This window comes from Neopsephotus bourkii, unplaced genomic scaffold (assembly GCF_033783945.1).
Source record: "Neopsephotus bourkii isolate Nb327-2 ecotype Australia unplaced genomic scaffold, CSIRO-AGI_Nbou_v1 NB_1572, whole genome shotgun sequence".
Classification (NCBI taxonomy): domain Eukaryota; kingdom Metazoa; phylum Chordata; class Aves; order Psittaciformes; family Psittacidae; genus Neopsephotus; species Neopsephotus bourkii.
Window position 1 is genome coordinate 7,720,417 of NW_026902048.1, and position 13,089 is coordinate 7,733,505.

The following is a 13,089-nucleotide window of genomic DNA, read 5'->3' on the forward strand; positions in this document are numbered from 1 at the left end:
GACACAGCACTGCCATGGGCCAGCACTGAGCTGGGTTGGGTGGAAAGCAGGGGAGCTGGTGCATGGGTGTCACTCCATGAATTGACATGTTGACCTCAAAGATGCAAAACTACAGGGATGGCTGCTCCTTTGGGATGACTCCTTGCCCCAGCAGTAATGTACAGTCCACATGCAGATCATGGTGTCACTGCTGTCCTTGGGTCTCTCTGGGTGGAGAAGCTCAAAGCTCTGTAGGCTCAGTTATCACTGTTAGGAGGGGACTGTATGCAAGATTCAGGTAGCACGGAGGATTAGCATCATTGCTCTATGAAAGTTTAAATTGGGGCTGCCTTGGAATTTCCTGCCTTCATTTCTCATACAGTCACACTGTTTCCTGGAGCACTGGCTTCTAAAGTGAATCAGTCAAGTATCTGAGGTCTGCTGTCCTCACCACCCTCCCTATGTGTGCCTCCCTGTGTGGAAACTGCTGGAGTCTGAGAACAGCATTTTGCTTATCCAGTCCTGTGTTGACTTGATTTCTGAGCTCTAGTAACGTGAATTGGAGTTACCCACTGAGACTTGTAATGACCCAGCAAGCTGGAGACACCTTTGGACAGCACAGGGTGCAGTAGCATCACTGGTGCAGTTCCCTGGCTAGCATCAGTACCTGTTTCTTTCAGAAGTAACCTTTCTGTTTGCAGTTCTCCAGGGTGTCTGCCCAAATTCAGCCACTGCTGGCTTCAGTTCAGGTGTACTCTTACATCAGCCATAGCAGCTGCTCTGAAAACAGCATGAAGAATCCAGCCTCTGCTTCTGACTAGGACAGAGTTAACAATTTATCAGTGGGGTTTTGTCTTTGTGGCAAACTGGGTTTCAGGCACAAAGGTCCTTCTGCCAGAGCACTCGCTGCAGGGACAAGCATATATATGAAGCCCCCAGCTTTCAGGCAACAGAACCCTTTTACAAGATGAAAGAATTAGCTATTTATCTCTTCACCTTTTTCAAGAGGAGGAGTACCCTGGGTGCTTTTTACTCAAGCATATACCATATTCTGTGGCTTCTTCAAAGGGACCCCACAGATGCTCCTCGCTCTTCATTTTCAGTTGCTAGCAGGAGGGATTTCAGTCTCAGTGGCCCTGTTTCTTTTGGTATGCAATTTGTACTGATAATGAATTGCTGAAACACAGCATGCTACAGTTCCCCACTGAACTGAACCTCAGCTCAGTGCTCTTCCTGACCAAGGGAGTAGCCTAAAACAACCACTGTGGAGGGGCTGATGTACCTGAAGCTCTGTTCTGAGCTCCTGACAGCCTGTAGTGGTGTTGTTGCTACACAGGGAGAAGTTGTCTGCTCTCACCCTCCAAGGAGGGCTGTCAGTAATGTATATCTTCATTGAAAAATCATACTGTTGTGTTGTGGGTGTATTTTACAAGAGAGACAAGAAGATGGTTTTCCATTCAAAGCTGTTTATTGTCTTAGATAAATACATTTGCAACAAGTTTGAATTATTTTCTCTGAGTGCAATTGCTGGTAGTATGGCAATGATTAAAAAAGAACCAAAACCAGCAGAGGCACTTGTTGCATGCAGCTGAAATTACTACCAAGCCTGGTGATGCAGCCCCTGCTAAAACAGGCCTTCCACTGGCTGTGGGTGCAGCTTTGCTGGATGGGCTTGTGGGGTTGGCATCAGGTGGAAGCTGCTATGATGCACCTCAGGTGGGCAAGTCTCAGCTCCAAACTCAAGGAGGATAGAATTTCTGCTTTCAGCATGATGATTAGTATTGCTTTTGGTTGAAGAGTGGTGAGGTTGTGTGATCGTAACCCTTGGAGGAAGGCAGATATTAGAATGCATTTACATTACCTGTATAAAAACAATTGCATTGATATTTACACAGTCATGTGAAAAGATTGGACATGAATCAATAGATGTTTATGGAGAACATTTTGTTCACAGAAGGATGGACTTGATGGGTTGTGCCAGGAAGACAAGTGCCTTTTTATTAGAAAACAGTTACCCATAGGGGTCTTCTGGTTAGGATTTTCAGAAGAATCCATAAGATGGTTTGTACAGCTGGACAGGGAATAAGGAAGTGGCAAACCTGTTAATTTGCTTCCCCAGCATCTGTAACCCTTTGTTCTCACACAGGCTTTGCTCCACCAGGACTGTGCATTGCTGCCCCTGCCCTGCCAAGGGCACTGCATGTGATTGACCCTGGTTCCTGGGTGGTCAAACAGCCTCCTCAGGGACTTAAACTTGTTCCTTGGCTGAACAGGGGCTTATCAGTGATGTCAGGCAAAGCCAAGGAGTTCTGCATGCAGATAAACACTGGGTGGAGGACAGCCTTAGGGAGGTGTGATAACAAGCTCTGTTCTTGTTCTGCATCGGCTGTGAATGCTGGCAGATGACCTGCAAACTGAAAGTGTCTCTAGCCTAGAAATACATTTGTTTTGTTTATTCTATAAGTAGCCCCACAGTACCCTGGTGGGATACGAGGCTTAAGGACAACAACTGGGTTCTAAACTTTAGCCCAGGGAACAGAAGCAGTCTTCTTTAAGCTAGGGCATCCATTCTTACAGTACAGATAGACACACTCATGACTAAGAGAGACTAATGTGTTTGCTCAAAGTATGCTGAACATTGATGCCTGAAAAAAATCCTCAGTTACTGGTGATTAACTGGCTAGCAGACACTGAGGCTAAATAACTACCTGATGAGCAATCTGTAGTGGGTAATGGAGGCAGCAGAGGTCTCTTGCTAGAGAATAGCAGGATTAAAGCCAGGATCAAAGCTGCTGCCTCCTGAATGGGATCTCCTACAACAGAGATTAGAAAAATTGTGCAGTGCAAAAGATCCATACAAAAACCTTCCCATGCCTTATAGCCTGTTGTTTTGGGATCTCTGTAATCACAGTGCTGAGCACCTTAAATGCAGACTGTCCTCTGAAATCTGTGGAATAAGTAACTAAACCAGCTGCTGTGTAGCTTGACTCAAATACTGCAATCTTAATGAGAGAGTAAATGGAGGTGTGGACAGGTCCTCTCCTCGGGGTTAATTTCCCTTGCTGTATACAAAAATCAGAACTTCCCCATTAGTTTCACCAGGAGGAGTTGTAAATCAATACCTTATTTCTGTGTCCCTATCTAAGGATCTCCAAGTGCTTCCTGGCATCATGAGACAGACAAAACAAGGTGAGACAAGCTAGTGTCGTACCCATTTTGCCTATCAGTAGACTGAGATACATGAATAAGTGACTTTTGTAATTGTCAAACATATGTCAGAGCTGAGAACAGAAACCTGTGAAGTCTACATCCTGATTCATTGCCACAACCTGGTTTTTTCCACCTTTCTCATCCACTGTTCATCGTCATATGGCAAGAACCTAGAGGTCAAGTAGGATGGTAAGGAGGAGGAGAAACAGTGAAATGCCCTTCTTGCAGATTTGTGCTTTCAAGTCTTGTCTGCTCATGACGCTGTTGTGGTTGAAGTACCTACTCTGTGTTGCTTCAGCAACTCCTTACAGAACTGTAAGCCAAACATGTAGCCACTAATGAAGGCAGCTGTGAGCAAACCTTAGAATTTGGGGAATAGAGGACACAAGAATTCCTCAGTTCCTCAATTCCCACTCTTTGTAAGGTAAATACTAATTTTTCCAAGCTCCCATGTTCACTTACGTCTTCTTGCATAATGGATGTCTCAATGAATAGAGAGGAGGAAATGTACAGCTATTCACCTTACAGGCTTGTGGGAAAATTCTTCTTTTGAAGGTGCTGAATTTCTCTGAGGTAGAATGCATATTATCTTATATTACTATAACTGCTATGCTGAGGAGTCTGAGTGACAAAGCTAGGAGCAATGTCCCTCTGTTTATTGTCTTTGTCATTCTATTCATGTCTCATCCACTGAAGTGCACCTCCAACAAAAGATGGATGGAGTAGCATGTGGAATCTCTCTTTGGAAATCATAGCAGTTTCTATATAGTTGAAACCAGCAGTGTCCAAGCTCTACTCCATGGACCTCTGGTGGCTACCAAGCTCATAGTAAGTGGTCTGAGACGTCTGGGTAATCCATGGACCCATGGCAGATGATATGCTTAGTTTTTGCATGAGTAGGAGAGTGAGGTGATGCTACAGGGTCAGCAGTAGACCATGACCCCCTTGGGATCTGTCGTCCAAGTGCTTCTGTATCCTGATCACTGGAAATACAGCAGCAGTGGGGTAAGGAGTGTACGTGCAAAACCAAGTGAATTGAGAATAAATTTGCCTGTATAACCCTCCTTAACCAGACATGCTTTAGTGCTTCTAACTTAGTGATGCTCTGGGATACAAAATTATAAAATTTGGACCTTTTTTGAAACACAAATATAATGATTGAGGAAGATTCTTGAAGCAATCTATTTTCAGGGAAGACACAATGTTCTTGTTGCTTTTCCAAATTCTGATGGTTGTCCTGGATTTGTGGGAGATACTGAGGGGAGGACAAACTGTGCTAGACTAAGAGATGTATTAGGAAAAGTCTGAAGTGTCTTGTGCTGCTTGAGTTACAATGATAACTGTTTTCAGTAAAATAAGGATTGCTGCATAGTATTAAACTGTGCTGCCAGAATGGCTTGCTGATATCCTGATCCGATGAGCAAGAATCATTTACACTATGTGCTCTTAGAGATATTGCTGTTGCCCTGCATATCTGAATACGGCTGTTTGTGTGTTAGCCTTCCCAGTGGGAAAAGGCCTCCTGAATCGCAGCATTTCATGGCTCTGTGTAGTGAAGTCCTTTCAGTCATCTAGATGCTGCTCCTCCCATGTAGATGTAGGGATGGCACTGTAAGGGTCCATGATGACTTTTGCACAGCGAATAATCATCACAATCAAGAAGAGGCAGAGGAAGACGAAACATGCCAATGTCAGTCCCTTGTCCACATCAACGTACACAGGCTCTGGGGTTGGTCCGTCCATTTCTTATGCCACTCTTCATCTGGGTTTGTATTTACTCCTAACATCATCGACCACCTGCAAAACAAACACAGTGCCGGACAGAAGTGATGGCTGCTCCTGAATGTGGAGCATTTCCTAATCATAAAACTATTTTCCCTTCTCTGCTAGTGTGAAAGAGCAGACAAATGGCAGAGCAGACTGTTTCTATCCCAATTTTCCTCTCTGTCCAAACATTCCCTGTCTCTCACTGGCACAAAGCAAAGTGAAAATTATGCGAACTTATTTTCCATCACATTTAATCTTTGGTACTCACAGGTTCTTCAGGCAATAGAATGCTTTTAGGAGCAGTATCTTTAAGTGTATGTTTTAATGCCCATTGAGATACAGGTGATTATCTTATTTGATGCAGATGTCTGCATAGCTGAAGGTCTCTTCTGACCTCATTATCTGAATCCGTAACCAAAATGGCTCCAGCAGAGATTGACTCCTTTCTGCCTCTTACAAGTTTGCCTCTGGCAAGTTCATTAGCTGCTAACACAAACTGCTTTGTATGATGATGTTGAAGGAGCAGAACTAACCTGACTCGTGAAATTGTGTCACTGCACAAGGATGGGAGAAATTTTTCCTGACATCCTTGGTCAAGGTGGGAGGAACAAGTGCTGAGGGTTGTTACTGTAAAAGAGCAGGGCTATGGAATGCCTCTTTGAAACAAACAAAAAAAATGTCACATCAAATGCAGTAATCAATCTCAGAACTGATCCCTCCTTCATTTGGAGAAGAGAGATGGGAAAGAAAAAATATTGAACCATAGGGAGAACTGGGTGAAACTTGGGTGTCAAATGGTCCAGTTGCTGTCTGTAACTCCATTAATGCAGTGAGGAAATCCCAAGTACTGGTTTTATCCAGATAGACAAGTTTTCTTCGTTACATTTCCAGTGAGCTGATGCTGCTGGCAGGACTATTGCAGTAGTGGTTCACATCTGGTTGGATCATCATGCTCTTGCAGCATCATGCTGGGCCAGCTGTGAGTGGGTGTCCCAGTGACTCTTGAACTCTTGTGTCCTGTCAACTGTATCATTAAAAGCTCACAATTCCTTCTCTGCCTCGTAATGTGCTGTTTTCCAGGTTGTTCTCCAATCTCAGTACCTCCTAGATGCCGCGGGGCAGGTATCAATCAGCTGGGCTCTGGTTTATTTTAAGCACAAGGACAGCAGGTTTTTTTAATTCCCTGAAAGCACAGAAATTACCGTGACAGCCGGTCCTGCAGTGGGGAGATGAAAGAGAAGCTGGTGACACAAAGTGAATGAAACCAAGGAGATATTGCATGTATTTACCAGTCACATCCATAGGCTGGACCAGCAGGCATGGGCTTCTATAGAAATCAGTGTGGCGTAATGCTTGTAATGCTCACCTGACCTGATCAGAGGTCTGTTATTCCCAGAAGATGCTATTACTACTCTATTTCACCAGCCAACAGATCTTACAGTTTCTAATTTGAAGACTGAAGTCAGGGTTGCCAGCAAGGCTGAGGATTAAGTGTGGATGCTCTTTCTTTTTGTGGAGCAAAGGGAAAAAAGTTATCAAAACTCCTACTGTAGCCAAGTCCTTCCTGAAGTAACTCTTGTATAGGTCCAATGAGTGTGGATCTGATTTTTTTCCCTCCTGACGTTCTGCCTATTGTACCTTGTTACTCCCCATGAAACTACCTCCTGAAGAATATCAGAACTCCCTGGTAATTTCCATCAGCACTGATTTTTGAAGAACACCTCCATTCTCAATCCGAGGTAATTCCCTGTAAAACATGAATCATTTGCTGAGAAAATGCTCAGAGGTTTCAAGTAAAGATCCATCCCTTGGAGTTATTTCTCTTCTAAATGTCATCACAATCTCACAGGAGCTGTGGGTCAAGTGCTGTATCCTTCTGTTTGCCTCTGCCCCCAGGATGTTTCCTGTAAAACACCCGAGGTGTCATGCAGCCCCCTCTGCTACACGAAGGGAAAAGCATGTTATGGCAAGGATATGCCAGGCAGAAAGCTTTACCTAAAGAGCAGAGCAAAAGCTTGTCATCTGAGCTGTAGCTTGCACAGGAAATTGCAGTCACAGCTTGAATCTAATGATTTCATGTTTAAGTTGATCTGTTTTACTAAAAAGTTAGCATTTTCAGTGGGAATATAAATAAGTTTTTCCAAAAAGCTGCATGCATGAGGTGGCACAAATCACATCTTCCCTTTTCCTACTCTCCCAGTAAACTGTAACATTTCTATGCTGCCTGCTATTCTGCATTAAGTCATTACTGATACAGAACCTGTCACTTGGGTCCGGCTTTCCACGTTCTCTCCTTGCTCATGGCTTGGCTGCTCATTTGAATCTGTTTGTGCACCAGCACTGTCGGAGGGGGAACCTCCTCTTGAGGTCCAGCCTCTCAGAGCCGCACCAACATAATGCTCGTGCTCACCTGAGCAGCACAGTGGATTAGGGTCAGAACGCATTTGGTGGTGTTCTGCACAGTTTGTTACTGCAGTTATCCAGTTTCATTGGGCTTGGCAGTGTACAGACAGTTACTGGCACTGACCAGATCTAGGTGCTGGAATGGGGTTGTGTCTGAGGCAGTTGTCCCCAAATTAATTTATTGCTGGAATGCATCACTGTTCTAGATCAGGCATCTGGGGAACAGCAAGAGGTGGTCCTCAAATGTGAAAGGAGTTATTTGCATGTATTCACCAGGACTGGTTCCTCTTGAGAAACTCTAGCTCTCTGGTTTTATTGTGAACATGCTGTTTGAGTATTATTTCCTAAAAACCCATTGGCAGCACTGCAGATAGGGATCTGCCTGCAGATACCCCAGTGCATAGGGAAGGAAACAAGCTTGTTCCCATGTGAATATCCAATATGTCTTGCATCTCCCAGCACAGACAGCTGGGGCTTCTGCATGGCAATGATGTGCCTCCATACGTGAGTGAGGGAGAGTAGAGCAGCTGCATGCTGCTCCTCACCATCTGTAGGGTACTTGTGGTCTTCCATCTCTGAAACAGCTGGACAACTTGCTCTGCTTATTTGCCATGTCCTTGGCCAGTCTCAACCTCCTGTTTCACTTTCTTGGTGCTCAGTGGTACAGTCAGGCTTGGAACGGGGTGTCCAAGTGTTTTACAGTTTGAAGCAGAGTTGGTCTGTACTGGAGGAGGCTCTGCCTGCACATCCTATCATTTGTCTCAGCCACTGAGGGGATGTGCTGTGTATGTTAGCAGAATGGATTTGCAGATAATAGTGTAGCTTGTGAAATCCATCAGTGCTATTGCAAATAACTCTCACCCTGGCTACAGACTGGTTGGCTGGATGCTTTGCTCTTATTTACTAGCACAGCTGATGTCGACAGCATATGTATGTAGGAGGGAAAAAGGTTAGCAGGAACAATTATAAAGTTTCACACTTGAATGATCAACTTTTCTCTGAATAGCTGAATTGCAGAAAATTACTTTTTTTTTTTTTCCCCCTAGCTTGTCACTACCAAACTGTATAATTGTATTTTTCTTTCAATTTCTTCAGATTTGTTGAAAGCACCATGTGGTTTAAACAAAGCCAACAGATGCAGAAGGGTAATCCCTGGTTCAAGCTATTAGTGAGTTTAGCAGTTCTGAGTAAATCTTCTGTAAATCTTGGGTGTTTCAATACAGTCTCTCCCCCTTTAACTCCTGTGACTGCAGGCAGGTGCTGCAGGCACACTCACCATCCAAGGGGTGAAGCCATGCTGGCTAGTGGTGGGCAGTGTAATTCAGTACCAAAAGTGACTCCATGCCTTTGCTCCTTTGTGGATCACAGAGGGTCAGGACCAGGAAGCAGCTGTATCTCTTCAGGGGGGTCAGCATCACCTAGTTCTGATGCGCTGGTCCCCCTAAGTTGTTCTTCTCTGGCCATTCTAGCAGTCAGGAAACCCTGCAGCCTGGCAGTCATGTGCAAGAACAGTCGGAGACCGTGGCCTTGAGATAAAGAACTCTGGTACCTCAATGAATAATCTCTCCTGAGCATTTGGTCTTTGCTTTGCTCTTTGTTTTGACTTTCCCAGACCTCTTTTCATGAGGGATTGCCAAAGAAGAGAGAGTATATTCTCTTTTTTTGTGATCTTATGTGCACAAGCAGACAGAGAGATGCTGGCATCCTCTTTAGTATACCCGCTCTGTCACCGACTCTATGTAATGCTTGTGCTCATTGGTGTAGCTGTATTTTGCAATCATTCTTACCTATCCAAAATACTGTAAAAGACATGGGGTTTATTTCCAGACCTGGAAATCTTGGCACTGTCACTTTAAATATAAGGTAATAATGTGCCACATATATTGCAGAGAGCTGGTCTAAACCATACCAGTTTCTATGCTGGTTAGTTATGTTTCCACTCATCCCAACCCATAGGACATATTTCAAAACATTTTCTTCTGTACTGCTTTTCCCAAACAACATCTATGCAGGGAGGGGGAGGGAAGGGAAACTATGAGATTTGATATATGCAAGCAGATCCCTACCTTCCAGACCTGGGTAGGAAGCCTGTCACATCCCAGCATAGCAGCATTGTGGAGTTAAAATCCTTACTGTAGTCATAATTTAGAAGTTTGGTTAGTTAGTGTGGCTTTAACGGCGTCCAGGCTCCACTCAGGTTCACGTCCACCCAGACCTGGAAGCAGTTCTCCTCACCGGTGTGTTCTGGAAACAGAAAAGTCACAATTGCTCATCATGCAGGATGTGGGCGTTACGGATTCATTAAGCAGTTGGAATTGCTCCAGTGGCAGCCTGAGGCAATCGGTTGCAGTCATACACAAGATGGATTTGTCAGACATTCCCCACAAGAACATTTATGATACAAAGAGTGATGCTTGAAGTCAAAGTTATCATACCTTTATTTCTTCTTAAACAAGCAAAACCCCCATTTTTAATTTATAGTGAAATAGCAACCAGGTCTGAATTGATGCTGCTTAGGAGTCTGCATAAGTAGTTACCTTTTGGATTTTTTTAACCTGTCAGAGGAAAGAGGTCAGAATTGAAAGCTATTGATCTGAACTGATATACTGGAACTTAGAAACATAGAATCATAGAATAGTTAGGGTTCAAAAGGACCTTAAGATCATCCAGTTCCAACCTCCCTGCCATGGGCAGGGACACCTCACACTAAACCATGGCACCCCAGGCTCTGTCCAACCTGGCCTTGAACACTGCCAGGGATGGAGCATTCACAACTTCCTCGGGCAAACCATTCCAGTGCCTCACCACCCTTAACATTTAATTATTAAACATTTAATTATTTGGATATTTTCAGTCTGATTTAAGATTCTTTTTTACATGCATGCAAAACAAACTCACCCAGGCAAACTCTTAAAACTTGCTGGATGACAAACCCATTTCCCCACTTGATTTTGTTAACGCTTAAATTCCTTGTGGCCCAGAGTCCAGAACTCCTGCTGAGCAGCACCACCCATCAGTTCATAGAACAGTTGCTCAGAACCTTCCTTTTATTCATTGCTATGCAGTCATTAGGACATTGCCATGGACCATATCCACCATGATGAGGTCTTTATGAGCAATAGACCAAAATGACCACAACTGTTCTAGGGAACTTAACTTAGAGTCTAAGTGTGAAGACAAGACAATATCTGGCCTGGAGAGCACATGGTGAGGCAGGTAATGTCTGGAGACCCCATGCCAGGCACCCAGCACCTTGAGTTACCAGCAGAACAGTGAGTTTTACTTTGCAGACGGCCTCTGCAGGACTCCTCTCCCATCTTTGAAGGGGATTTGGGTGCTGACCAAGTGACAGGCACTGGGGAAAGACAATTATCAAAGCCAGAGGAGAGGAGCTTGTAGTAATTCATGGTGTGGGATGGTAAGAATCTGCCTAGTTGCTTTCAGGGTGCCTGAAGAACTGGTTACTCTCTGATGCTGGTATGAAAGGAGTTTTAAGATGTAGGGTGTGAAGGCTGGAGAGAAGAACAAGCCAAAAATGACCCCAAACCCCAGCAGCACCGGGTGTTGGTCACGCAAGGGAGTAGAGGTCAATGGCAGAGAAGGAATGTGAAGTGATGCTTCAGGTATGTGCTGTGTGTGTCAAAAGTACTCACCTTCACTTTGAAGTTCAGACCTATAAAAGAGTAGTCCGGACACCTAATCATACTCTAATGTTCTTAACCATCCAGTTTTGATTAAATTTCACTGCCTCTGAACACAGAGTCGAATGCTGCAGATAGATATAGACAGATGAGTTTCTTTCTATATCCAGAGAGCAATAATATGACCGTTACCTTCATTTAAAAATTAATTGTCCTTTTATACTTACAGTTCTTTCAGCAGAAAATCAATACTTTATTTCAGTAACTCCTGCTTCCTATGGGCATGATTTCTCCTATGGGCCTGTAGCACACAGGCAGATTTAATCTTTATTTTTTTACCCGCTGTCTGGCTTTTTGGTTTCTTTTTGGGTTTTGGGGGAAGGAGGAGGATTTTGATTTTGCAGCTTTTGGGGTTTTTTTTTGTTTGTTTGATGTTTGGTTGTGTGGGGTTTTTGTTGTTTTGTGGGGTTTTATTTTATTTGTTTTCTGTATTGACTTCAAATCTTTAGGCTGAGCTTAGTTTCTGCAAACTCATTCATTCAATCTTGCCCACTCTGTTGTGGTCAAGAGACAAATAATCTTCCCTCGACACACTTGCTTTTATCCAGTCATAAATTACTGGACATCAGTATTCCCTCAGAAGCCTAAAGACATCATTTATGGGTGCCCAGAAAGTTGAAAACAAGCTCATAAATCAATCTGGGGAAAGTGTTAAAAATTGCTGTTGCACAAATGTTTCCTTTTTACATAGCCCAGTGGCAAGAGTAACATTAATCTTTGAGAAAAAGATGCAACATACACTATTTAAATTAACTGTGGGCTGCTTATAATTTGAGAGAGTCCTAAATCAAATAACTACTTCTCAGTCATTTGAGGAGCATGTGGTATTACTTGTTAACAAAAGATTAAAAACTACATGTCTGTGCAAGTCACTGTTTAGAGCTGTTGAGCAAACTGATGGACTTTTCTGTTCTGAAAAGCACTTCCAATCTCCCAAAGTTTAAATTGTGTGGATAATCCTGGATCAAACGTTGCTGAAGTGAGAGCCTAAGAACATCTAGGACCCTCTATCAGAGACTAGAAACGGTAATTCAGTTGTAAAAAAGTGGCGTAAATCAGTGATGGGCATTATGAGCTGCTGGCTACTGGACACAAGGGTAAAAAGTGCTAGGAATTAAACAGGGGAAGTTCAGGTTAACTATAAGGAAGTTCTTTACTGTGAGGGTGGTGAGGCACTGGAATGGGTTGCCCAGGGAAGCTGTGAATGCTCCATCCCTGGCAGTTTCAAGGCCAGGTTGGACAGAGCCTTGGGTGACAGGGTCTAGTGTGATGCATCCCTGCCTATGGCAAGCAGTTGGAACTTAATGATCTTAGAGGCCCTTTCCAACCCAAACCATTCTATGTTTCTATGACTTATACTAGCAACATATACTAGCTAAACAAGGACAGGTAAGCCCAGACTGAGGCTGGAATTTTGTCTTTGTATCAGCTGCTTTACAGCATATAGGGGAGCAAAAGAAAGGACAACCAGTGCTCCTTCAGACACATGCTCACGTTTTTCTTGCTGCAGATCCCTAGTACTGTCCTCAGCTGGCCTGGCCCTAACCAATGTGTGAGCCAACAGCCCAGCTCACTCTGTGAAAAGGAGATCCGTGTCTCTTGTGCAGGCTGCAGGGATGTGTTGTTGGATCCTTATTTGTATTATGCTGTGGGTGTGAGAGCTGCATAACATGGTTTAATCCATTCGACCCATGTGGTACCCAGCTTCCATCCCCTGGGCTGTTGGAAACATTGATTCATCAGGTATTGAAATTCTTTAATAGATGATTTATAGAAGGGAAATGCAAAGCAACACCTATGATATGTAAAGTTTAGATGGACTTGAAAAGGAACGTCTGTCTTCAACAGGAACACCCTTCATCCAATAAGTATTTTGATAAGGGGTCTGAAACTGCTTTTCTTATCACTCAGTGCTAATGATGTACAGTGTGTTTCGTCATAGTGAGAGGCAACACAAAGGAGTTTTAGAGAAACAAATGGATTTGGCTTTTAAACCAAGGCTTGTAAGGACTGAATAGATATGATATGA

The 13,089-nt window shown here is 43.7% G+C and overlaps 1 protein-coding gene and 1 long non-coding RNA gene across 2 annotated transcripts in view; one reads left to right on the plus strand and one right to left on the minus strand.

Moving 5' to 3' along the window:
- LOC133222030 (uncharacterized) overlaps positions 1-13,089 on the plus strand; it is a 35,652-nt gene that overhangs the window by 2,564 nt on the left and 19,999 nt on the right. The gene's annotated exons all lie outside the window — the stretch shown is intronic.
- The window catches only part of CTXND1 (cortexin domain containing 1), a 34,408-nt gene continuing 24,913 nt past the window's right edge, over positions 3,595-13,089 (minus strand). Inside the window, exons 2-3 of the mRNA XM_061371380.1 lie at positions 9,426-9,603; positions 3,595-4,986 (exon numbers count right to left, since the gene is read on the minus strand). Coding sequence (XP_061227364.1) covers positions 4,753-4,932 — 180 coding nt within the window. The 5' untranslated portion in view covers positions 4,933-4,986; positions 9,426-9,603 and the 3' untranslated portion in view covers positions 3,595-4,752. The remainder of the gene's footprint in view (positions 4,987-9,425; positions 9,604-13,089) is intronic.